Below are 22,560 nucleotides of genomic sequence, written 5' to 3'. Positions count from 1 at the left end.
CTGGCCATTTGCCTGCGGGGGAGGGGCGCCCTGGGGGGGGCAGGCCCCGGGTGCGGAGAGCGGGGTGTGGTGGGGGTCTCTAATATAATTGGGTGTGGTTGGGTTCATCCGGTGAAATCGGGCAGCCCTCCGGCAGGTGAACCGGCTCCTGAGCTGGGAGGGGGACAGGAGGCCCGGGGGGGCAGGGAGGGGGGCGTGCAGGGCAGAAAGCAGCGGCCGCGGCAGGGGTGGCCAGGCAGCCCCGTCCTGAGCAGGTCAGCGCTGCCCGGGGAGCGGGAGGGAGATGCGGGCGGGCAGGGGGCAGTGAGGGCTGCGGGGGCTCTGCTCAGGGCCAGGGCACTTCCAGGGATCAAAACTCAGGTTTCCCTTTTCAGGCCAGGGGCTTGGGGGGGCGTCCGGCCACCCCAGCAGGGGGTCTTGAGCAGCCCCTTCCTCCCGGCCGCCCCCACCCCACCCCGTCCTTGCACACGACCCCGCGGGCGGGAGTTCTCTGGAATGTTCCCCAGCAGAGAATCGAAAGTGAAAGTGGAGCGCACAGGGCCGCCCCTCCCCCGCCAACCCCGACCTCGCCCCCCCGCGGGGCGGAGCCGCCGGCGCCCCGCCCCCACCCCAGGCGCTGCCGGAGGCTCCGAGGGGCCGGGGCTGCGGGGCCCCAGAGCCGGGTCTCGGTCCGCGGGGACCCGGGCGCAGGGGGACGCTCGCCTGGAGCCCCCAGCCCCGCGCGCCCGTGGAGAGCCGTTCCCGCCCTCTGAGCCTCAGTTTCCCGCCCGTCTGCGGGGCGGGGCGCCCAGGTCGGGTGGGCCTAGGCCCCTTCGCTCGCTTCCCTCCCCGCGAGGTCCACGCCGCGGGGCTGCCGCGATGGGGCGCCCGCGCGGGTCCCAGGACGGGGTCGCCGGTGCTCGCCCCCCGGACGCTGCCCGCGGGTCCCGGGGCTCGTGTGGAGCCAGGGATGGTCACCGCGTTGCGGGGGACGTGCGCGGGGCGCGGCGGGCGCTAGACCCCTCTGCCCGCCGACAGGACGTCGGGGCACGCGTGGGCCAGGTCCAGGCCCCTCCGCCTGAAGCCCGCCGCCGTGGCCCCCGGGCGGAGAGGAAGGGGGGCCAAAGCCGCGGTGGGGGGCGGGGCGCAGGCAGGGTACAGCTGCCCCCACCCCCTCCTGCACCCCGCCCAGGATCTCGGGGAGCCGCTGGGCCGAGCCTGCCCACCCCGAGGCCCAGCTCCGTCGCAACAGCCACAGGTTCAGGGCACGAATCTTCCAGAAGGTCAAGATCTCCAGCCAGCGTTTCTTTAGGTACGTTCCATTCCTGACTTATGCATGCCGAGTTCTTTCCTGGGCTGTGGAGCATTCCTGCCTTCTCTCCTCTGGGGCAAAGACCCGTGTGCGCTGGGAGACAGCGTGCAGCGCCGCCTCCTACTCTGGGGTCCTGTTTCCCACCTTGGGGGTCTTTCTGAGGCAAAAATGAGCTCCAGGTGGGGCCGCCCACCAGAAAGCTGCCAGCAAGTGCTTGTGCTGGGGGTGGGCCTTCAAAGAGGGGCCAGGGGGCCTGCTCCTTGGGGAGGGGCCATGTGACTTGCAACTATAAAGGAGACCCCAAGGTGGCTGCAGGGGAAGCAGGTGCCCACCTGGGCAGGTATGGAGTGGGGGGTGCCCTCTGAGAGACCCGGGGACGTTGGGGTCTGGCCCAAATGTGCAGAGGGACAAGCGGCAGGGACGGAGGCCCAGCCCCTGGGGCCCCTCAGGGTCTCTGGGCTCAGCCCAGGTCTGGTGCAGAAAGAGGGGTGGGGGTGCCCCGGGGATGGGGCTCTCCCTCCTGAGCACCGCCCAGCCTTTCAGAAGCTCTACTTCCCCCAGGCCCATCCTGGGGACGCCCCCCCTTTGTGGGTCTCGTCAATCACGGGCTGACCTGCTACCTCAACGCCCTGCTGCAGTGCCTCTTCGTGACCCCGGAATTCCGGGACAGGTGAGCGCCCGGCGGCCCCGGGAGGGACTGGGGGGGGAGCTCTGGTCCTGTGTGAGGTGGAAGCCGGGCTGCCCTGTGGCCGCAGGGTCCAGGACGCGCCCAGGTCCTCGCAGCAGCAGCAGGCGCTGGAGCAGATCTTTGGGGACCTGGAGGCACGGCGCGGCCCCGTGGAGACGCGGGCCCTGACTGCATGCCTGGGCCTGGGCTGTGAGTGGACCTGGTGCTCCTGCCAGGGCCCAGGAGGCCGGGGCAGTTCCTGGGCAGAGGGTCTGAGCGGGAGGGCATGTGGTCAGCATGGATCCCACGGAGCAAAGATGGTGTCCATGACTGCGGCTCTGGGGTTGGGGGTCCCTGGACAGTCAGAGCAGGGGGAGGCTGCAGGGAGGAGGCGGGACGCTGGGCAGCCCGGGGACCCAGAGGAGGGCTGGAGTGGGGAGGCTGCTGGAGGGGCCACGTCGCGGTGTCCTGCCTGCTCTGGAGTGGGGGAGGCGGGACCGAGGGCCGGGGGCAGAGGGGGCTCTGCTGGCTGAGCTGGCCCCCGCCCCCCCAATGCCCTGCAGACGGCCAGCAGGACGTGGGCGAGGTGTTCCTGCTGCTGCTGGACAAGCTGGGCCGGGACGACCTGCAGGAGGTAGGGGGCACGGGGCCTGGGTCAACCAGGCCCCAAAGGGGCAGGATCAGGGCCTCGGTCCTGGGAGGGGGCTCTCCTGTGGCTGAAGTCCAGAGGCCTTGCCATCTCCTGGAGGGCGGGCAGTGCACCCCGTGGATCGAGGGGCTTGTAGGGCGCCGAGCAGCGTTGGCCCAGGTGGAGGCTGGGACTGTCCACACTGGCGGTGCTGCCCGGGACCCACCTGGGAACGGGCCGGGCCTGGGGCCTGGGGAGTGACCGCCTCCTGTGCAGGTGTTTCAGAGTGAAGTGGAGAAGGTCATCAGGTGCTCCAGGTGTGGCAGTGAGGACCACATCCCGCCCGGGGGCAGGACGCTGCTGCTCCCCCTGGCCTCCCTTGTCCGGCTCCATGGACTGGACGGGGACGGGCAGGCGCCCCGAGAGCTGCCCCGAGAGCCTGCTGGACGCGCCCAGGTACCGGCCCCTTCCCAGGTGGCCTGCGGGGGGAGGCCCAGGGAGTGGGTGTTCTCCAGCCCCGGGTCCCACTTCCCTCTAGTCACCGCCAGTCCGAGCCCCTTCTGTGCTGGGGGCTGCGCTGGGCAGAGATGCCCGATTGTGCCCCTACCTCGGGCACTCAGGAGCAGTGGGGGGCAGGCAGTTGGGGGCCCTCCCCAGGTGGCTTGGTACATGGGGATAGAGAGCAGCTGTGCTTGGGGAGCGCCCCGCAGTGCCTTGGAGGCGGTGGATGCCCATGGGCAGGGGTGATATTGGGGGTGCTGGGTTTTGCACCCTAAAGGACTTTTTAGGGCAAACCCTGTGCCCGTCAGCGGAAGCCTCGAAGGGGCTGTGGTGGGGGGCAGGGGCCCTGGAGGGCTGCAGAGCACAGAGGTGGGGGCAGTGGGTGGGGAAGGGGTACGGCACAGCCCCCTGGAGCCCCCAGCCTCTCTCCTTGGTCTCCTGCAGGACACAGGTGCCCTGAGCGGCCCCCACGTCCAGCATTTCGATGAGGACGACAACCTGTTCTTCTGTGAGCGCTGCGATGCCAAGACCCCCGCCTCCAAGGTAGGGCCTGGGGCCCGGCTGCTTCTCCCCAGCCCTGGGGTAGCCCCTGAGCTGGACCAGACCCTCGGGGGGCCTGAGAGGTGCCAGCGGCCGAGTGGTCTCAGGTCCCTGAGCTGGGAGGGCGGGGCAGGATGTGCCCGTCTGTCCCCTTGTGCCCACGGCCTGTCCACCTCCCCCCGCCCCTGCCCTCGGCACAAAGGGCATCTCCCCTGCCTTGGACTCCAGCCTCGCTCTTGTCCCCAACACGGGGCCCCTGGGACCACCTCGCTGAGGGCTCTCTCCTCGCCCTGCCGACTCCCACGTGTCTTGCTCCTGCCCTGGCCTCTTTGGCCGGAGAAGTGTTCTGCCCCTCGCTGTGGCCTGTCCAGTGCCCTGGCCTGTGGCTTTGTGCCACGCTGCCCCGAGTCCTGGTCTGAGGCACCTGTTCCTCCACGGCAGCTGGGGAGCTGGCGGCCACAGCCCTGGCCAGGGTCCCTCGCCCGTGGGTCTTGTTATTCTGCTTTTATTTTCAATGCTAGAGACTGTTTTTTCTATAGCCAGTACTTATTTTTTTAATTAATTTATTGAAATATATCACTCATGCATAAACATATATAAACAATAAGTGTATAATAGTAGTTGTGAACTTAAAAAACAAACATATATAACATCATACAGGACTCTTATAACTCACCCTACCACCAGTATCTTGCATTGTTGTTAAACCTTTTAAACTAATGATTAAATAGCATTGTCGAAGTATTACTACTAACCAAAGTACTTTTCCCCAATCCACCCTATTATGATTATTTTTATATCATTTATATATGTACATCCATAATAAGAGTATAGTAAAAGTTGTGAACTTATAAAGGAAACATGTATAACATCATACAGGGGTCCCATACATCAACCCTCCACCAACACCTTGCATTGTCATGAGACGTTTGTTACAAATTATGAAAATATTGTCAAAATCTTACTATTAATCATAATCCTTATCTTACATTTGGGGTGTTTTTCCTCCAACCCACCCTATTATTATTTTTTCAATATATTTTTTATGACAGAAGTTATAAACTTATAAAACAATCAATTCCCAAACAACACCTTCTATCAACATACCACACTGGTGGAACATTTGTTACAGGTAAGATAATATCATCTGAATGTTACCACGTCCATAGTGTACATTTGGCTCACATTTTCCATACTGCCTCATTACTCACCACAGTACATCCTTGGCATAGATGCAAATATTATATAATTATTGCTAACCACAGTCCATAGGTCACTCCAGTTGTATTTTCCCATGCATTCCCACCACCCTGCAGTAGTGATGTACATTTGCTCTAGCTCACAAAGGACACTCTTGCATCTGTACCATCAACCACAATTCTCATCCACCTCTTGGTTTACTCTGCTATTCAGTGCCTAGATTATTCTCTAGCAGTCAGTCAGTTGGCATTTACATACCTAGACTACCATTTTCAGCCATATCCCCATTTATAAACTATTACTATGTGTTACCATCCACTCTATAAATTTTCACACTTTTACAGTAAAGCTAATTAAAACTTCTACATACATTAAACATCAGTAGTCCACTCAGTCCTCCTCTTATCTCCTTTAAGAATCCACCACCTACTACCAGGTCTTGAAGATATTTTCCTACAATTTCTTCTAGAAGTTTTATGGTTCTTTCTTTTATTTTTACATTTTTTATCCATTTTGAGTTAATTTTTGGATAAGGCATGAGATTGGGGTCCTCATTCCTTCTTTTGGCTATGGATATCCAGTTCTTTCAGCATCATTTGTTGAATGGACTGTTCTGCCTGAGCTGTGTGATTGACAGGCTAGTCAAAAATCATTTGACCATACCTGTGAGGGTCTGTTTCTGAACCATCAGTTTGATTCCATTGGTCTATGTGTCTGTCTTTATGCCAGTACCATGCTGTTCTTACCACTATAGTTAGGTAATATGATTTAAAGTCTGGAGATGAGGGTTTGCTTTTCCTTTTTATGATGTTTCTGGCTATTTAGGACCCCTCACCCTTCCAAATAAATTTGATAATCGTGTTTTCAATTTTTAAAAAAATGCTGGTGGAATTTTTATTGGGATTGCATTGAATCTTTATATCAATTTGAGTAGAATTGACATCTTAATGATATTTAGTCTTCCAACCCATGAGCATGGAATGCTCTTCCAGTTATTTAGGCCTTTTTTGATTCCTTTTAACATTGAGCTGCAGTTTTCTGAATACTAGTGCTTTACATCGTTGGTTAAGTTTATTTCTGACTATTTAAGTTTTATTTTTTTTATTTTTATTTTTTGATATATAAGAGAATACATTTTTATTTATTTAAAGAAAAAATTTTTTTAATACATTCTCATATTAGGGATTCCTACAGTGGGAAAATAACAATTACTTAATTGCTTTATATTTCTGGACATTTTATTTAAGGACAAGTAAAAGAAATACATTTGAAACATAAATCTCAAGTCAGAATTAGTGATCTTTTGAATAGTCTACAAGAGGGAGCTCTTCCCTAAATGTTAGAAGCTCCCCAAGCTTCTAGGATTTTGAAATTAGTGAGATCCAGCATTTCCTAATTTTAAAGTTCCCTAGTGGTGGTGGGGAGATGTGTGGGAGCCCTGAATGATGATATGCATGTTTGTTTTATAAGTTCACAGCATTTATTATATACTTATTGTTTATGTATGTGTGACATACTTTGACAAAATTTTATTTTGGAAAAAATTTAAACAAACAAAACAAAACAAAACAAAACAAACAGTCCCTTAGGACATGTAATCATCATAGCTGGAATCAACTATACAGAGTAGTTTTTAAAAATTAAACAGAATCTAATTTTCTGCAAAGTCTTTATTTATGAATTCTCTTTCCCTTTGCCCATCATTCCCAGGACAAATATAAAAGAAGTGTGATCACAATGTGCTAAGAGTAATAAAGCTGAGTTTCCATTAACAGATTATAAATGAAAAAGCAAAAGCTCATATACACATATATGTATCATACATAAAGTCAGAGCTTCCACACATGGCAGCAGCTTTGCAGATGCCCACATCGTGACAGTTGAAATAACAAAGCCCAGCAAAGGATAAAGCCGCAAGTGTCACCAGGCCTGCCCTGGCAGCTTTCTGTAATCCCTTCCCAGGGACATAGACAGTAATAACTTGTTCAAGGCCCCATTTCCTGTGGCCAGTGACTGCTGCAGCTAGGGAGTAGTCCACCACAGTGCAAGGAGTAAAATAAGCCGCTGGAAGCAGGCCCAGGATCAAAATGCTGACCGCCTTCTCAGCAGTCCCGTGAGAGGCAGCCTTGGAACTAGCATCGCGGCTGGGGGACAGGTGAATGTGCTGCACTCCTGGGGTAGAATGGTCCTGAAGAAATGCTGAGACATGAGCAGGTCTGATCACGGAGGTTTGGAGGAACAGAGCTCGGCCCCCCTGGGCCCTGCAGAGGACACCCAGCCTCCAGAGAACCGCCATCCTGCTTGGGGCTCCCTAGTTAAGTTTTATCTGTCATATTTTATTTTCACCACTCTTTTGACACTTTTAGTTACTTTTATTGATATAATCTTCATTTCTAGACTCTCTTCCAGGCCTCTCTCTCCTGTCTTCTTTTCAGGCTCTAGCACACCCTTTAGCATTTCCTGAAAATCTGTTCTCTTCCTTAGAAATTCTCTCAGTTTCTGTTTATCTGTGAATATTCTAATCTCACCCTCATTTTTGAAAGACAGTCTTGCTGGATATAAGATTCTTGGCTAGAAGTTTTTTTCTTGTAGTATCTTAAATACATCATACCACTGCCTTCTTGCCTCCATGGTTTCTGGTGAGAAGTCAGCACTTAATCTTATTGGATATCCCTTATTTGTAATGCATTGCTTTTCTCTTGCTGTTCTCAGAATTCTGTCTTTGTCTTTGGCACTTGACATTCTGATGAGTATGTGTCTCGGAGTTGGTCTATACAGATTTTTTTTTTGCATGGGAGTACACTGTGCTTCTTGAACGTGGATATCTATGTTCTTCAATAGGATTGAGAAATTTTAAATATTCCTTCTGCCCCTTTTCCCTTCTCTTCTCCTTCTGGGACACCCAAGATACATATATTTGCATGCCTTTTGCTGTCATTTAGTTCCCCGAGTCCTTGTTCAATTTTTTCCAATCTTCATCTCTTCTCTTGTGTGTTCACTTTCGGAGGCCATTTCTTCAAGCTCACCAATCCTTTCTTCTTCCTCCTCAAATCTGCTATTATATGATTCCAATGTTTTAAAAATTTCTTTTATTGCACCTTACATTCCTGTAAGGTCTGCTATGTTTCTATGTATGCTTTCAAATTCTTCTTTGTGCTTATCTAGTGTCTTCTTAATATCCTTAATCTCTTTAGCCATCTCATTGAATTTATTTAGGAGATTTGTTTGAACATTTGTAATTAGTTGTCTCAACTCCTTTATGGCATCTGGAGGCCTATCTTGTTCCTTTAACTGGGCCATAGCTTCCTGTTTCTTGGTGTGGATTGTAATTTTTTGCTGGTGTCTTGGCATCTGGCTTCTTAGAATATATATTCTGGGTGCAGTTTTTCTCTTTAGTTTAGAGCTTCCTGCCCTTTCTCCTTTGGCTGTGCAGTAGGAGCCAAGGATGTAGTTGGTACTAAAAAATGTGGAGCCTCAAGCTGCCCTTATTGCCCCAGGAATGATGACGCTTCTCCCAACTTTCTCCTTTCCCATAGGTAGGGACAGAGTCACAGCTGTGTGGAATAATCCAAGTTGTGCAGGCCTAGACTATAGTTGCCCAGAGAGACTGATGACGCTTCATGCTCCTTTCTCCTCTAGCTGGGGCGGGGATGGGGCTGCAGGTGTGGGCAGCAGTCTGTGTAGTGTGGGTCCAAGATGACTGCAGTTGCCCCAGTAGTTGTCCCATTATTCATTCTGTGCCATCCAAAAGTCCCTGCAGTTACCTGGATAGGCTGGTGCACAGCCCGCAAGCCTCCCCCTGGCCAGAAGTGGGGCTGAAGCCTAGGCTAGGGCTGCAGGCCAATCTGGGTGAAAGAAACCGGTTCCTGCTGTCACTGTGATTTTCAGTCAGCCAGGCTTTCCCTCACGCTGGGGGCTGAGTCACAGAAAGAAGCTCCAGCCTCTTTCTGACTTGGGCAGATTCACACCCCAGCTGTTTCCAGGGTTATACCTTAGCCAGTCGAGTCTACCAATCAATAGCCAAAATCAGCAGCCAACCATCTCCTCCTCCCCTATTTTAGCTCCCAGAATAGCTCCTGGGGCGGCTCGTGGAGCCAGAGTAAGATAATCCCCACCCCCTTGGCTGGGCTGGTAATTTCCCGGAGAGGCTGGCGCAGGTCCCCGCAGCTTCCTCCCTGCTGGAGGTGGGGCTGGGGCGTAGGCTGGAGCTGCAATCTGACCTGGATGGGAAGAAGCCAGTCCTCACCAGCACTGGGATTCTCAGTCCGCCCTGCTGTCCCTCGTGCCAGGCGTGGAGTTCAGATGGCAGCTCCCGGCCTCTTTCTGACTTGGACAGGCTCAAGCATTAGCTGTTCTCAGGATCATACTGTGGCCCACTGAATTTACTCATCATAGCTGAAGTTGGTGCCCATCTGTCTCTTCCTCCCCCGTTTTGGGGAAGTGGAGCTTTCAATTCTAGCCGCAGAACAGCTCCCAAGGCGGCTTGTGCCTCCAATGGAGGGTGGGCACTGGCCTCTGGGGCGTGGAGCCTCTACTTATGAGTCTTCTCTGCAGACGGGCAGTCTCCTCCTTCCATTCCTTCAAGGATGTGGCAGGATGCTCTTCTGATCTCCTGGAGCCCCCAAACAGGTGCTTCAGTAGCTCCAGAGAGCTGTGGGTATTTGCTAACTGCCCTGTAGGAGCTGACTCCAGGAGCTCCTTACTCTGCCGCCATCTTGCTGGCGCTCCATCAGCACTTATTTCCATTCTCTGCTCATGCTTCATCCTGGCTGCTCTCTCCCTGCTCTGCCCCACCCTGGACTATTTACTGCTCTTGAAGAGCACCTCGAAACCTCCCTGGAGCTGGCTGGAGTTCCCCGAAGGCGGTGACTCTCCGTCCTCGGGTGAACGTGCTTCTGGTGGTGGCATTGGCCTTGGTCCCAGCTGGAGGGCGGCCAGAGGGTCACTGCTTGCAGGGGCAGAACCCCGACCCCCAACCTCCTAGTCATTCGTCTCCAGCCCCCCACCAGCCCTCCCCACGCACCCTGCTCGTGTCCACTGCCCTGAAGCCTCCCTGGGGGTGACGGGGTGCCCCTCTCCTCTGTCCCCCCATCTTGCCTCTCACCAGCCCCACCTCCCGCTAGACGTTCAGCGGGGGATGGGCTGCCCCGGCAGCTTCCTGGGGAGCCCTGCGCGGTCCCCGCCTGCTCAGTCTCCCTCTCCAGGCCCCTGAGAACCGAGTGGACCCCCTGCTGCCTGTCACTCGGGTCTGCGACCTTCCCGGAAGGGCACCGGCCAGCGTTGGCCCGGACAGGGCAGGCAGCCGGGAGGTGGAGCAGAGGAGGGTCCCGAGCCGCCGGCCTGGGCCCTGGCCCGTGGGGTGCCCCCCTGACCCGCCTCGCCCACTCTAGGAGCAGCGCTTCCTGCGGCTCCCCAAGATCCTGGTGCTGCAAGTCAGCGAGTTCACCTTCAAAAAGGGAAAGTTCCACAAAGCCCAGGCGACCACCAACGTCTCCCACGTGCTGGAACTGCAGACCGCGCCCCGGGCACCTGCTGCGCCCCACTCTTCAGGTTCTAGGGGAGCCACGGTCACCCCAGCCCCGGTGAGCCCCGGCACAGGTGGGGGGAATCCAGGACAAACCTTCCTATGGCCACAAGGACAGCGTTTCAGACAGCGCGCCCCCCCACCTTTCCTTCAGTGAACAGCTGCCAACCAGGGCCGAGACAGCGCAGGCCCAGAGGGGACGGGGGGGTGCAGGCCCCCAGGACAGGTGGGGGGTACAGGGGGGTGCAGGCCCCCAGGAGAGGAGGGGACATGTGGGGGGCGCAGGCCTCACAAAACAGGGTGGGTTGGAGGGCCACAGGCCCCAGGACAGGCGGGATCGGGCGCAGGCACAGTCCTGGCTCCTGGAGACCCCACAGCTAAAGTGGGATTGGAGGTGGCCAGGGGCCTGGCAGGACCCCTCCTCAGGTGGCCTGTGTCCCCACAGAGCCCCCTGTCCTCCCCTCACCCCTGGAACTCGATTCCAGATCCTGCCCCAGGAGGGGCATGAGGGGGGCTTTGTGCTCCCACAGTGGACTCAGCTGGGAACTGCCCCGCAGGGTGGCCCAGGGCCAGGCACCCACGTGGCCATCGGCGGGTGGACGCCAGGGGCGGGGACGCCAGGGACATCTGCCGGGCGCCTGGAGCCCTGGACGCTGGGCCTTGGGGGGACACAGGCGGCTGCTGGACCTGAGCGCAGGAGCCGGGGGTGGCACCGCTGGGGCTCGCCTGTGTCTGTCCTCCTCCTACCGTCGTGACGCTGGCGGGGGCAGGACGGGTGGCGCTGGCCGATGCCCACCACAGCCACAGCCCGCAGGGCCCCCGTTGTCCTGGAACGTGGAGGCACCCACGAGTCCCCGCACCCCGTCTCCCTGCAGGAGCGGAAGCGCTACCATCTCTACGCCATGTGCAGCCACCGGGGGGACTACAGCGGGGGCCACTACACGGCCCTCGTCCAGCCCCCCGGCCAGGAGCAGTGGTATCACTTCAACGACCAGCGCGTGGACCGTGTGAGTGCCCCCGCCATGTGGCCCCGGGCTGTGGGAGAGGACAGCTGTGGGAGGGGACGGCAGGCGCCAGGGGTCAGGGCAGGTCACAGTCAGGGCCAGGCACAGGGGAGAGGACAGAGGTCAGGGCCCAGGTCCAGGGAAAAGGTCAGAGGTCAGGCCCGGCACCGCCTGGCGGGGGAGCCCCTGAAGGAGGCAGAAGGCGCAGGGGCCACGTGCAGGGCAGGTGGCAGGTGGGCGAGTCGCCTGAAGGCCGTGTCCTCACTGCCCCGCCCCTCTCTTCCTAGGTGGGGTCTTTCCCGCAGCAGTTCACACACAGGTACGGCTGCAGGAGCCCCTGGGCAGGGGCGGGGCCCTCCCGGGAGGCTGGGGGCCCTGGAGGGTGAAGGGGCGGTGGGGCGGGCGGGGGCGCCAGGCTGACGTCCTGCCCACAGGTCCGGGCTCCCGTACCTGCTGATGTACCGCTGTCAGGACAGCAGGGACAGGTGCGTGCCGGGTCTGGGCCCTGGGGTCCGTGTTTGGGGGCAGGGGTGGAGGTGCCCTGGCCTGTTATCCAGAATCTCAGGGATGGAGCAGCCGGACAGGCTCTCCAGGAGGTTCTTAATTCTGGAAGGAATGAGAGGAGCACCACAGGTGTCCACAGAGGGCCAGGAGCAGGTCTGGGGTAGAGGAGAGAGACACATGGGAGCACAGGGCAGGAATCCGCTGCTCGCTCTGGATGGAGCCGGACGCAGAGGAGCCGCCTTTAGAGCAGCCCTGAGCTCCCAGGAAGCAGAGCCCCACCCAGGGCGGAGAGCACCCAGAGCCACAGGACCCAGACTGCAGCTGGCTGCTGGGGCGGGGGGTGGGGCAGTGGTTGGTGCCAGATTTAGAACCTAAGTGCGGATGTAGAGGTGAAGCTCATGCAGGAGAGGAGCTCTGGGGCCAGGAGTGTCTTCTGTGGACAGATGACTCATGGGGCCCATTGCCCCCAAGCGTGCCCTCTGCCAGGACCCTTGCTGGCCGTGCGGCCACCTCCACTCTGCCCTGTGGACATACACTGGCGTCCTCCTCACTGTATCTCTTCAGCCCAAAGGCGAACCCTGGAGCCGACCCCCACTGGGCTGGAGCACCCAGGGGACCCCCAGCCGGGCTCGGGCAGGGATGGGATCGCCTGGAGCCCCGCCTGGCCAGCACCGCACCTGCACCTGCACCTGCACCTGCACAGGTGTCCACCTGGGTGTAGGGCACAGAGGACGGAACCTCCCGGCCCCCAGGGAAGGCTGAGTGGCCCCACACCCACCTGGGAAGCTCAGCTCAATGCCCAGGAATTCCGTGGACAGGTAGAGACAACTGCTGTTACACGAGGAAGCTCAGCCGTACAGTCCAAGGCCGCACGTCAGAGACCAGGTGGACGTGCTCCGCACTCGCCCCCCCGGTGGCCCCTGCCTCTCCCTGCGGCCTCTGCTCGGGGGTGACGGCACTCCTGCATCCGCGTGCTGGAAGTGCCTCCCTGCCCGTCTCTTCCCAGTGCGGTGTTCCGGGCATCAGGTTGGAAGCTGGGAATCCCAACAGGCTCCTCTGAGACCTTGCTTTATTGCTTTGTTCGTTGTCTATAGTTCAGGGAGTGATGGAGAAAAGCTAATAAGGCAGAATAAAAATAAAAATGTATCATGAGCTTTTGGTTAACTTGGTTATTAAAGTGTAAATGCTGTGCCTTGGGTGGGCTTGAAGGGTGGAAGCTTAAACAGCTCGCAGATCTGTGGCAAGAGGAAGTCCAGCCCGAGAGTCGTGAAGGCAGCACCTGCTCCCGGAGCACCTGCCTGGGCAGGTGGCCGGCGCTCCTTGGCACGTGGCGGCCTCCTGGCCTTGCCTGCTCAGGGGCCCTTGACCTCCAGTTTTTTCTTCCTGTCGCTTCTCTCCACACCAGTGTTTTCTTCTGCTAGTAAAGGACCCAATAGCAAAGAAAAAATAATAAATGAATAAAAGAGCAAAACCGAAAAAAGCAAAAAAATAAAATAAATAAACCAAAGGGCTCCAGTACTGGAGAAGACCTGCTCTGATGGATGAGGGCCACACCTCACTGAAGTGGACTCATCCAACTGCCCACAGGGGCTCCCTCCCACGGGATGGAGTGAGTCGGAGCACCTGCCCTCCAGGGCGCAAACAGCTCCAAACCCCGCACAGGTGCGCAGCTCTTACAGTGTGAACAGCACCAGGGAAACCGAGGAAACAGGCTCCCAGTCTTCACGACTGTCATCTAATCCAGGAAGTGGCTCAGGCAACTGACTTCCTTCATGAGTGGGTCAAGTTCAGAGCAACCACCTTAGTGAAAAGAAAGCCAGCCACGGAACCACAGTCGTTCCTCCAGGACGGAGCCACTGCTCTGCGGAGCCAGCTCTTCTCCTCGCCTTCTCTGCGGTCTGATGTTGACCTGCATCTGGGGTTGCCTACAGACTCCAGAGCTGGGAATGAAGCAAGGATTCTGCGAGAATCAATTGGTTACTGGGAATTCCCAATGAAGGGTATTGTATGTATTATTATAGTTGGTAAAATGTGTTACCCATCCTTTTATCAGTACATTTATGATAAACTTAGGTGCTTAAATATATATAAATATGCATTTCTGTATATATGTACTTGTTTGGTCATTTTAAGAACTCTCAGTTAACCGTGACCCAGCGCCCAGTGCTGCCCCTGGCCTTGGGTTTGCTTGATTCCCTCTCCAGACGCTGCCCCTGGGCTGACTGGAGGCAGGAGCGCTGCCACCTGCCCCTGGGCGCTCCACTGTGCCAGGCAGGAGGCCCAGCCCCAGGCCCTGCCCGGCCCCTCCTGCCTGGAGATGCGCGTCTGTGACCCAGGAGGCCCTGCAGGACTCCCAGCCTCAGCGCCAGCCAGGCCACCCTGGACAGAGCGACCCGACGTCCCCCAGGGCTGTGTGTCCTTGTTATAGAAGTTGAGAGGGTTCAATTATTTGCATATAGAAAGGCCAGGACTCAAGAATGATTTTGAGAAGGAAAAATGATTTATTGACAGCTGGCCAGACTCGGGAGCTTTCTGTTTCAAACCCGAGCCCTGAACACGAATTTTGAGTTCCTTTTATACAGAGAGGAAGGATCAAATGGTTCTTTGTTTCAGTTCTCAATAAGCTTGAATTAGCATATCTCGTCCACATCCTAGGTAAGCTTTTAGCATGAACCTTATACATTCTAGATAAGCTTTTAGCACATTTGGTTTGCATTTTCCCTGAATATTTAAAGTTTATAGACTTTGCATTACTAAAGTGTTTCCTGGGAGTGGAGTCGTTGCCATGATCACCAAGGGCAGGACTGCAGCCTCTAACCCAGACCCACAAGTCACAGACAGCTTAGGTTATCTCCGAAGAGACAACAGCCTCCCACCCATAGCCCACATCATCCTGACCACCTCTTCTTCACCCCAGCGCTGCACGAGGACCCCACCCTACCCAGCACAAGCTGCTTGAACAGGAGACCCCGGCCCTGGGTGGACTGATGGGCAGCAGGTCATGCCCACAGGCACTGGGGGAGGGGGCGCTGCAGGCCTCGGGGCCCCAGGGCTGCCAGGGCAGCCAGCAAGGGCTTGGGGGATGCCTGGTGGGAGCAAGGAGGGAGGGCTCCCTCCCTTTCTCTGCTTGTGCCTCCTAAATGGGGTGAGGGGCTCAGGCCTGGGTCCTGCCAGGACAGCCAATGGGAGGAGGGGGTGGGAGTCCTGCCAGCACTGCCCAGGGGGAGGGGCCCAGTGCTGGTGGCTCAGCCAAGCGGAGGAGAGGGTCCTGGTCCCACCCGCCCCCTCTAGGTGACCAGGGGGTGGGTACAGCGCCTGGCTGACCAGATTCAGTTCTGTTTCTTTTGCGGGACTTTTCCGAGAACTTCCTGCCCGCGGGGCCGTGTGCAAGGACCTGGGTGGGGTGGGGAGTCTGAGCAGGGGCCTGCCGCCCCCACCCGCGCCCCCTCCCACCGCCCACACATAATAAAGGCCAGGCCCCGGCTGGCGACTCCCCAGAAGCCTGAGGCGCCCAGCAGCCGCCCCCCGCGCAATCCAGGGAAGCCCGCGGGAGGAGAAGCCCCCGTGGTCACCCTCTCCGCGGACGGCGCCAGCGCGGGTCCCGGGCCGCCAGGCAGGGTGGGAGGTGCCGCGGGGACCCCGTTCTTTGCCCCGGAGCACCCCAAGACAACGCTGGTCCCCTGCCTGGCGCCCCGAACCGCTGCGCCCACAGCGGGATCCTCGTCACCCCGACCCTGACCCACTTGTCAAGGAGGGAGACAGAAGCTCCGGGCCACGGGCCATTGCCAGGTCAGCAGCAGCGGGAGGGGGAGGGAACCGAGGACCCTGCTGGGGACCCCTGCAGAACCGGCAAGGGCTGGAGGGAGCCGGGCGGGACCCCAGCTCCACCACGCGGGCTCTCGGCCTCAGCTTGGCCACGGGGCAGGGGACAGAGGGCCAGGGACGCCCCAGAACTGCTGGGGTGCAGGGGGTGTGAAGGGGGTACGTGGTCCCCAAATCCGCCTATATGGGTAGTGCTCCCCCTTATCCACAAAAAGGGCTAGAAGAGGGGACGGGGCCGCAGGGAGGTGGGGGGCGGGGCCTCGTGCCTCCTGGGACAGGGCGGAACCCCTGCCTGCCCCCTCAGCTCCCCATCACTCTCCACTGCAGGAAAGGAGCCCTGAGGCCAGGATCCGGCGCCCCACAATGAGCCTCTCTAAGGGGGAGGAGGCCGAGCCCCCGCTCAAGTTTGTGAAGAGCAAAGACGAGATAACAGGTAGCACCTGGCCGGGGCGGGGAGGGGCCAGGTGGGGCTCTTTGGAGCCAGGTCCTGGCGCCCCAGGAGGTCCAAGCCCCTCCAGTCACAGGAGGTTCCCGTGGGGAGGGACGGGCTGCTGAGAGCTCCTGGTGGTCACTGCAGACTTTCCAGAACTTGACCAGAGCAGACCAAGGGGCAGGCGGAGCTGGGGTGGGGTGGAAGGTGGGGTCCCCGAGGTGGGGGCTGGAGGGACGGCCCTGGAGAGCCCCCTGTGTTCCATCCGCATGTGGGGAGGGTCCCTCCAGGGGAGCCTGGTGTCCTCTGGGGGCTGATGACAACCTGGGGTCCCCACCTTGGCAGTGCCCCCTTCCACCCCCCTGAAGCTCAGAGCAGGGTGTCCGCACCTGAGCCCTGCCCCCGCTTCCCCCACCTGCTCCTGCTCTGGAGGGTCCAGACATGGCAGAGGCCCCTCCTTCCCCAAACCCAGCTGTGGAGCCGGAGCCCCCCTGGCCGGAGCCGACACCTGTGACTGTGCCACCAACACCCAGGGCTCAGCTCGGCCCCCAGGGCCCATCGTGCTGCCCCTCCTGTCCCCGCCCCTTTGTCCCCCTCCAGACCCCGGAGCAGCCCCCATTCCTGCCACGTGTCTGTGGTCCCTGGAGCAGCCCCCAGTCCTGCCACGTGTCTGCCCTGCCCCCAGGCCAGGAGGGTCCCCCGACCCCCTGCAGGAGCCCCTGAGCTGACTACCTGGGCCCAGCCGCTCCCCCTCACACGTTGTACCCCAGGAATGCGGCCCCAGGACCTGCCTGAGCTCTGCACCCTCCCAGCCTCAGCTCAGGCCCTGCTGCCCCCCGGCGCCCCTGACCAGGCCTGGTGAGGCCCTGCCTGGAACCCCAGCCCACAGCCCTGGCTCGGTCCACCCTTGACCTTATAGGACAGTGACGGGGGTCCGGGGTCAAGGACCCTGGAAACAAGCACAAGACTCGTCCTGTGCCCAGGCCTTGACCAGGCAGGGTCCCGGGAGGTTGTGCCAAGGAGGGAGGGGCAGGAGGGGCAGAGGGCACCGGGGCAGCCCCCCGGGCATGGCCTCAGGAGGGGCTTCGTTCACAGGCGGAACCTACTGCGGTGACCCCAGTGGGCGAGGACAGCTTTCTTCGTGTCCTGGGGCAACAGCCGCAGCTGGAGGCCTCCGGCATGTCCCACGGGACCGTGTTTGGACTCCTGAGGCTGGGGGAGAGAGGCGGGTGTGGCCTCTGTGCCCAGCTCAGCCCCAAGGCCGTATGTCCTGTGGGAGCCCCCAGACCCAGCGCAGCCCGGCCGTGGGCACCTGATCCTGCCCCACTCTGAGCCCCCTCGTCCTACAGGGGACGAGTATGACGGGACCCAGAGGGTGCAGATGAGCTGTGGGCACGCTGTGGACCCCGGGAGCCTGACGGCCTGGTGCCGCAGCCTCATCCAGCAGGTGGGGGGGCATCTCTAGACAGGGGGGACCAGGTGACCAGGTGCGGGGGGCAGTGGCCAGTCCCAGCCTCAGTGCTGGACAGAGCCCATGACACGCCCGTGCCTTGCCCCCTTCAGGGCTCCTTCAGTTTCTACTGCCCTGCTGATGTCAACGGGGCCAAGTGCGGGGCCCAGTGGCCCTACCCCGAGGTGCACCACAGCGCCGCGCTGGGGGATGCGGAGCAGAGGGACTTAGGGCTGAAACTTGCCCTGTCTGCAGTGAGACTCTACTGTGACTTTAAAGAGGTGGGTGTGGGCCCTGCCCGGGGGGCCTCGGCCTCAGTGCCCAGGACTTAGGCCAGGGGGCAGTGCCCAGTGCCTGGACGTCAGTGCCAGGGCCCCAGTGCAGATCCTAGTCCCCTCGTGGGGACCCCCGTGCCTGCCCCTCCCCGCTGCCCCTGGCCCTGCTCTGAGCCCCCGCCCTCCCACAGTGCCCGAGGTGCAGGAGCCTGGTGGAGAGGAAGGAGCTGACCCACCTGCGGGTGCTGTGCACCATCTGCTCCTCCTCGCTGGGGGACCCCTACGAGTTCCAGTGCCTGCGGGCCTGAAAAGGGCAGGGGACGCCCTCGGACCACTGCGCCAACGAGGGCTGCCGGGACCCCAGCCTGCACGTCCTGGCCACCTGCGGCACCAAGGACCTCCCTGGCAGCGAGATCCGAGGCTGCCCCTCCACCCGGGCCTGCCCGACGTGCGGGCTGCTCATCGAGCACAAGGACAAGTGCAAGTATGTGCTGTGCTCCCGCTGCCACGTGGAGTTCTGCTTCGCCTGCCTGGACATGGCGCAGGCCTGCCGGGCTGCCAAGTTTGGGGCCTGGTTGCGGTCGTGCGCCAAGCCCCTGGCCCCACGGCAGACCCGCGTCCCCGTGTGGAGCCGCGAGGACTGACTAGGGGTATGACCAACCCCTGGGTCTGCACCTGCCCTGCTCGGCCCCAGTGCTCCTCCCTCCTGGTCCCCATGACCCTTTGGAAACAGCTGTGAGACCGTTTCTTTCCTTTCCTGACGCCAACCACTCGCGCTCTCCTGACACCCCTCCTGGGAGCCGGGCCTGGGTGTGGGCGGGAGGGCACAGTCGTGGTTGTTGGGTGAACAGGGTCCCGGGGCTGCTCACTCAGTGGACGGCCCTGCAGAGGCGCAGACTCCTGGCTGCAGGTGCAGGATGCTGGCAGGGGCTGGACAGGGGAGGGTGGAGGGATGGATGGGCAGGTGGGAGGAGGGTGGGCACACGGGCTCCTACATGGGTGGTGGGTGGTGGTGATGACGATAGGGAGATGGGTTCACGGACACACAGATAAGCGGACAGATGGACACGTTGGCAGGTCTCGGCACACGTTTGTGCAGATTTGCCTGGGGCAGGACAGACGTGCAGACGCAGGTCCGGGTTTTAACTCCCAGAGGGTCGTGGGCTGGGCCGGGGCCATCTCCTCCGAGGCGGGGAGGGGCAGGTCGGGGTCCCTGCTCAGGGCCACTGTGGCCTCTGGCAGCTGGTCCTGGCTCCTGACCCCTGGGGCAGCTCAGGTGGGAACCAGGGCCCTGCGGGTGCAGGGCGGGGCCTGGGAGGGGAAGGGGCGGAGCCAGAGCTGGGAGGGGCAGGCCCACCCTCCCCAGGGGCTGCAGGGGTGCAGGAGGAGGGGCAGGTCCTGGCCAGCCCCCCTCGCCTCCAGCCTCCCTGAGCCCCTTGTCCTGCCAGCGCCCATCAGAATGGCCCCTGGGCAGGTGCACAGCTCCCAGGTTGGAAGTGAGGGTGGAGGTGATGGGCCCTGGGTCCTGAAAGCCTATTGAGAGCCTGGCCCTGCTTCCTGTCGTGGGGCCTGTGGGACGGGACCCTTCCTCCCCCTCCTGCCCCCTCCCCAGGCTCTTAGGTCCCTGCGCCCAGTCCTGGCACCTGAAGAGCCCTGCTCACACGCGGCAACCTGGAGAAGAAAACCGCAGCTGGAGGCCCCGGTTGGTGTCCAGAGGCCAGGCCAGCCCTCCTCTGCAGGCCACTAGGGTCAGGTCACCCAGCAACCCTGTCCCACCGGCGAGTGACTGCCCGGGAGCTGTCATGAGCGAGGCGAAGCCATCGGCATCCACCACCACCCTGTTAGCCAGCCAATGGGGTGCTGATGCCAAGTACCGGGAATCCGTTGGCTGTTGTAAAGGGTCTTTATTTGGGGTAGAAGCTTCCAGTCACAAGGCCCTAAGGAGTCCAAGTCAAGAAACCGTAAGAGGTACCCCTCACCCAGAGTCTGTGGCCCCGTGTTGGCACCAGATGGCAGGCGACGTCTGCGAGGGCCCGGCTGTCCCCCACGGGCCCGTGGCCCCAGCTCCTTCCATCGCAACCACAGCCTGGGACGCGCCTCGTCTCTCTCCGGGCTCGTTCTTCTCCGGGCTCGGCCGCTCCACTCTCTCCACAAGCTCAGCTGTCAACTGCCAGGCGAAGGGCTTGTCCCTCTTTGCTGGGCCTCTGCCTCGTCTAGTGGAGCCTTTCTCTCTCTCTTCTCTTTCATCTGCTTCTCTGTGTGTTTACTTCCTGGGGCTCCAGCATTAAGATGTTCAAGTCTGCCCTTTCCCATGTCTTTTTTCTCTGTGAGTCCCGGCCCACCAAGTGGGGGAGGAGCCTCCACGTCCTACTGACGGGGCCCAAAGCCCTAACCGTAATTCAGTCACGCTCAGGGGAACAGACCAGTTTACACACGTAATGCAACATCTACTTTGGGAATTCATAGACAGTGCAAAATGGCTACAAGCACCGCCAGCCCCTCCCCCTCTGTTCCCAGTGAGGTCGAAACACAGTCTTAAGTGTGGGGTCCACATTGCGTGGCCCGAGGCTCCGTGGGTGCTGGGCAGCCTCCTTCCTGGGCACCTGGAGCTGGGCTGATGGCCAGGTGGGCTGGTCGCCCTCGGCAGAGGCCCCTCCCTGACATGACGGTGTCTGGAGCCGCTGTCACCCCTTCCTCCAGCCTCCCCTCCTGCTGGCCTCCTCCTGCCCCCAAAGCCAGGTGGGCGTGGGTGTGGCCTCCTGCTGGGCCAGGTGCAGGCTGCAGGGGCGCTCAGCTCTCACCTGGGACAGGCTCCAGGGGGGCTGGGCGCCCGGACCCTCACGGTCTTGGGAAGATGATCTGTCCTCTGCCGCCTCCTCCACCAGAAGTCCCCACCCCGTGTCCTGGGGACAGCAGCCAGGTGACCCCAACTCCACTCTGAGATCCGGGGATCCAGGCCCAGGCTAACCCTCCCCACCCCCCGCAAGGCTCAGAGACCAGTCTAGGCTGACACCCCAACCCCTGAGATCCAGGGACCCAGTCTAGGCTGACATCCCAACCCTTAAGTTCTGGGGACCCAGGCCCAGGCTGATCCTTGTCCATGACATCCAAGGCCCCAGGCCCAGGCTGACCACCTCCCTGTACCCAGAGTCTAAGGTCTTGACACTGATGTTTGCCAGCCGACGTCTGGAGCCAGAGAAGACCCTGAAGTACTATGAGATCAGGAGCAAGTCCACCCTCCTCATGGTGGCTGTGCTAGTCAGCCAAGGGGTGCTGATGCAAAATACCAGACATTGGTTGGTTTTTATAAAGGGTATTTATTTGGGGTAGGAGCTTACAGATAGCAGGCCATAAGGCATAAGCTACTTCCCTCACCAAAGTCTATTTTCACGTATTGGAGCAAGATGGCTGCCGACGTCTGCCAGGGTTCAGGCTTCCTGGGTTCCTACGTTCCAGGGTCTTGCTTTTCTCTGGGTTCAAGGTTCCTTTCCTCCTAGGGATTGCTTCTTCCTGGGCTCAGGGTTGCTCTCTTCCTGGGGCTGACTTCTTTCTCTGTGAGCTTACTTCCCAGGGCTCCAGCTTAAGCTTCAGCATCAAACTCCAACATCAGTAACCTTCAACTCTGTCCTTTGCCATGCCTTTTATCTCAACGCCCTAATCATAACTCAATCATGCCCAGGTAAAGATCAAATTACAAGCATTATCCAGTATTTCTTTTTGGAATTCATCAGTATTAAACTGCTACAGTGGTCCAGCTGCCCGGTGGGGCCTGAGGCCACAGTGAGGGCTCCGGAGCCATGACAGGGACCCAAGGGCACCTCCTCTCAGACAGGACAGCTGCCCTCAGAGCAGCAGATGAGCAAGATTATTAATTTCTTCTTTTATTTTTTCTTCTTTCATTTAGTTAATATTGTTATTCTTTTCTTAGTTTTTGGTGAATATTTTTTTCCTTTCATCCTTTCCATCTTTATTGATGTAAATACGGAAAGCCACTAGTTTTTCCCTGATTACTTCTTTATTACACCCTGATACGCAGTGTTTTCAATGGCAATTTGTGTAAATTCCAAATAACTTTTGTAATTTTGATTTCAGATGACTATGTGTGGTATGTGTGTTTTCTTTTGTTTTTTTTTTAAAGTTTTATTTTTTCATTTATTTCTTACCCCCCCACCCCCAGTTGTCTGCTCTCTGTGTTCATTTGCTGTGTGTTCTTCTGTGACCGCTTCTATCCTTATCAGTGGCACCAGGAATCTGTGTTTCTTTTTGCTCGGTGTGTGGGCGGCGCCATTCCTGGGCAGGCTGCACTTTCTTTTGTGCTGGGCGGCTCTCCTTACGGGGTGCACTCCTTGCACGTGGGGCTCCCCTATGCAGGGAACACCCCTGTGTGGCAGTGTGGGCCAGCTCACCACATGGGTCAGGAGGCCCGGGGTTTGAACCGCGGACCTCCCATGTGGTAGGCGGACGCCCTAACCATTGGGCCAAGTCTGCTTCCCTGTGTTTTAAATACCCAGGTAGAAGGACATTTTTTAAAAAGAGGCTTAATTTCTATTATCATTGAGTTGTGACTAGAAAATGGCTTTGTGTATTAGTCAGCCAAAGGGGTGCTGATGCAAAATACCAGAATTGGTTGGTTGTTTGTTATAGAGGGTATTTGTTTGGGGTAGAGCTTACAGATACCAGGCCATAAGGCATAAGTTACTTCCCTCCCCAAAGTCTATTCCACA

The 22,560-nt window shown here is 58.7% G+C and overlaps 1 protein-coding gene and 1 long non-coding RNA gene across 6 annotated transcripts in view; both read left to right on the top strand.

Annotated features, from left to right (window-relative positions):
• Positions 1-584: 584 nt before the first annotated feature.
• The window catches only part of LOC101414911 (ubiquitin carboxyl-terminal hydrolase 2-like), a 93,345-nt gene continuing 71,369 nt past the window's right edge, over positions 585-22,560 (top strand). For 2 of the 5 annotated variants that reach the window (XR_011649173.1, XM_058299765.2), the window contains exons 1-7: positions 585-1,291; positions 1,853-1,961; positions 2,047-2,168; positions 2,522-2,592; positions 2,863-3,042; positions 3,532-3,630; positions 10,218-10,409. Coding sequence is in view for 4 of the 5 variants with exons in the window: in XM_058299765.2 (XP_058155748.1) it covers positions 859-1,291; positions 1,853-1,961; positions 2,047-2,168; positions 2,522-2,592; positions 2,863-3,042; positions 3,532-3,630; positions 10,218-10,409 (1,206 nt within the window). In the remaining variant the exon portion in view is untranslated. Of the gene's footprint in view, positions 1,292-1,852; positions 1,962-2,046; positions 2,169-2,521; positions 2,593-2,862; positions 3,043-3,531; positions 3,631-10,217; positions 10,410-11,226; positions 11,359-11,642; positions 11,675-11,789; positions 11,841-12,423; positions 13,012-22,560 lie in introns of those variants that run through there. The other 3 variants (XM_012529390.4, XM_058299768.2, XM_058299766.1) reach the window with 3 other exon arrangements.
• Positions 15,130-17,559, top strand: LOC131279090 (uncharacterized). Its single transcript, XR_009186416.2, has 3 exons — positions 15,130-15,648; positions 16,009-16,114; positions 17,461-17,559. It is a non-coding gene; the product is annotated as an uncharacterized lncRNA (long non-coding RNA).

The sequence above is a fragment of the Dasypus novemcinctus genome, chromosome 7 (assembly GCF_030445035.2).
Source record: "Dasypus novemcinctus isolate mDasNov1 chromosome 7, mDasNov1.1.hap2, whole genome shotgun sequence".
NCBI lineage: Eukaryota > Metazoa > Chordata > Mammalia > Cingulata > Dasypodidae > Dasypus > Dasypus novemcinctus.
Note: the sequence above shows the minus strand (reverse complement) of the source record. Positions and strands in the feature narration are given on the sequence as shown.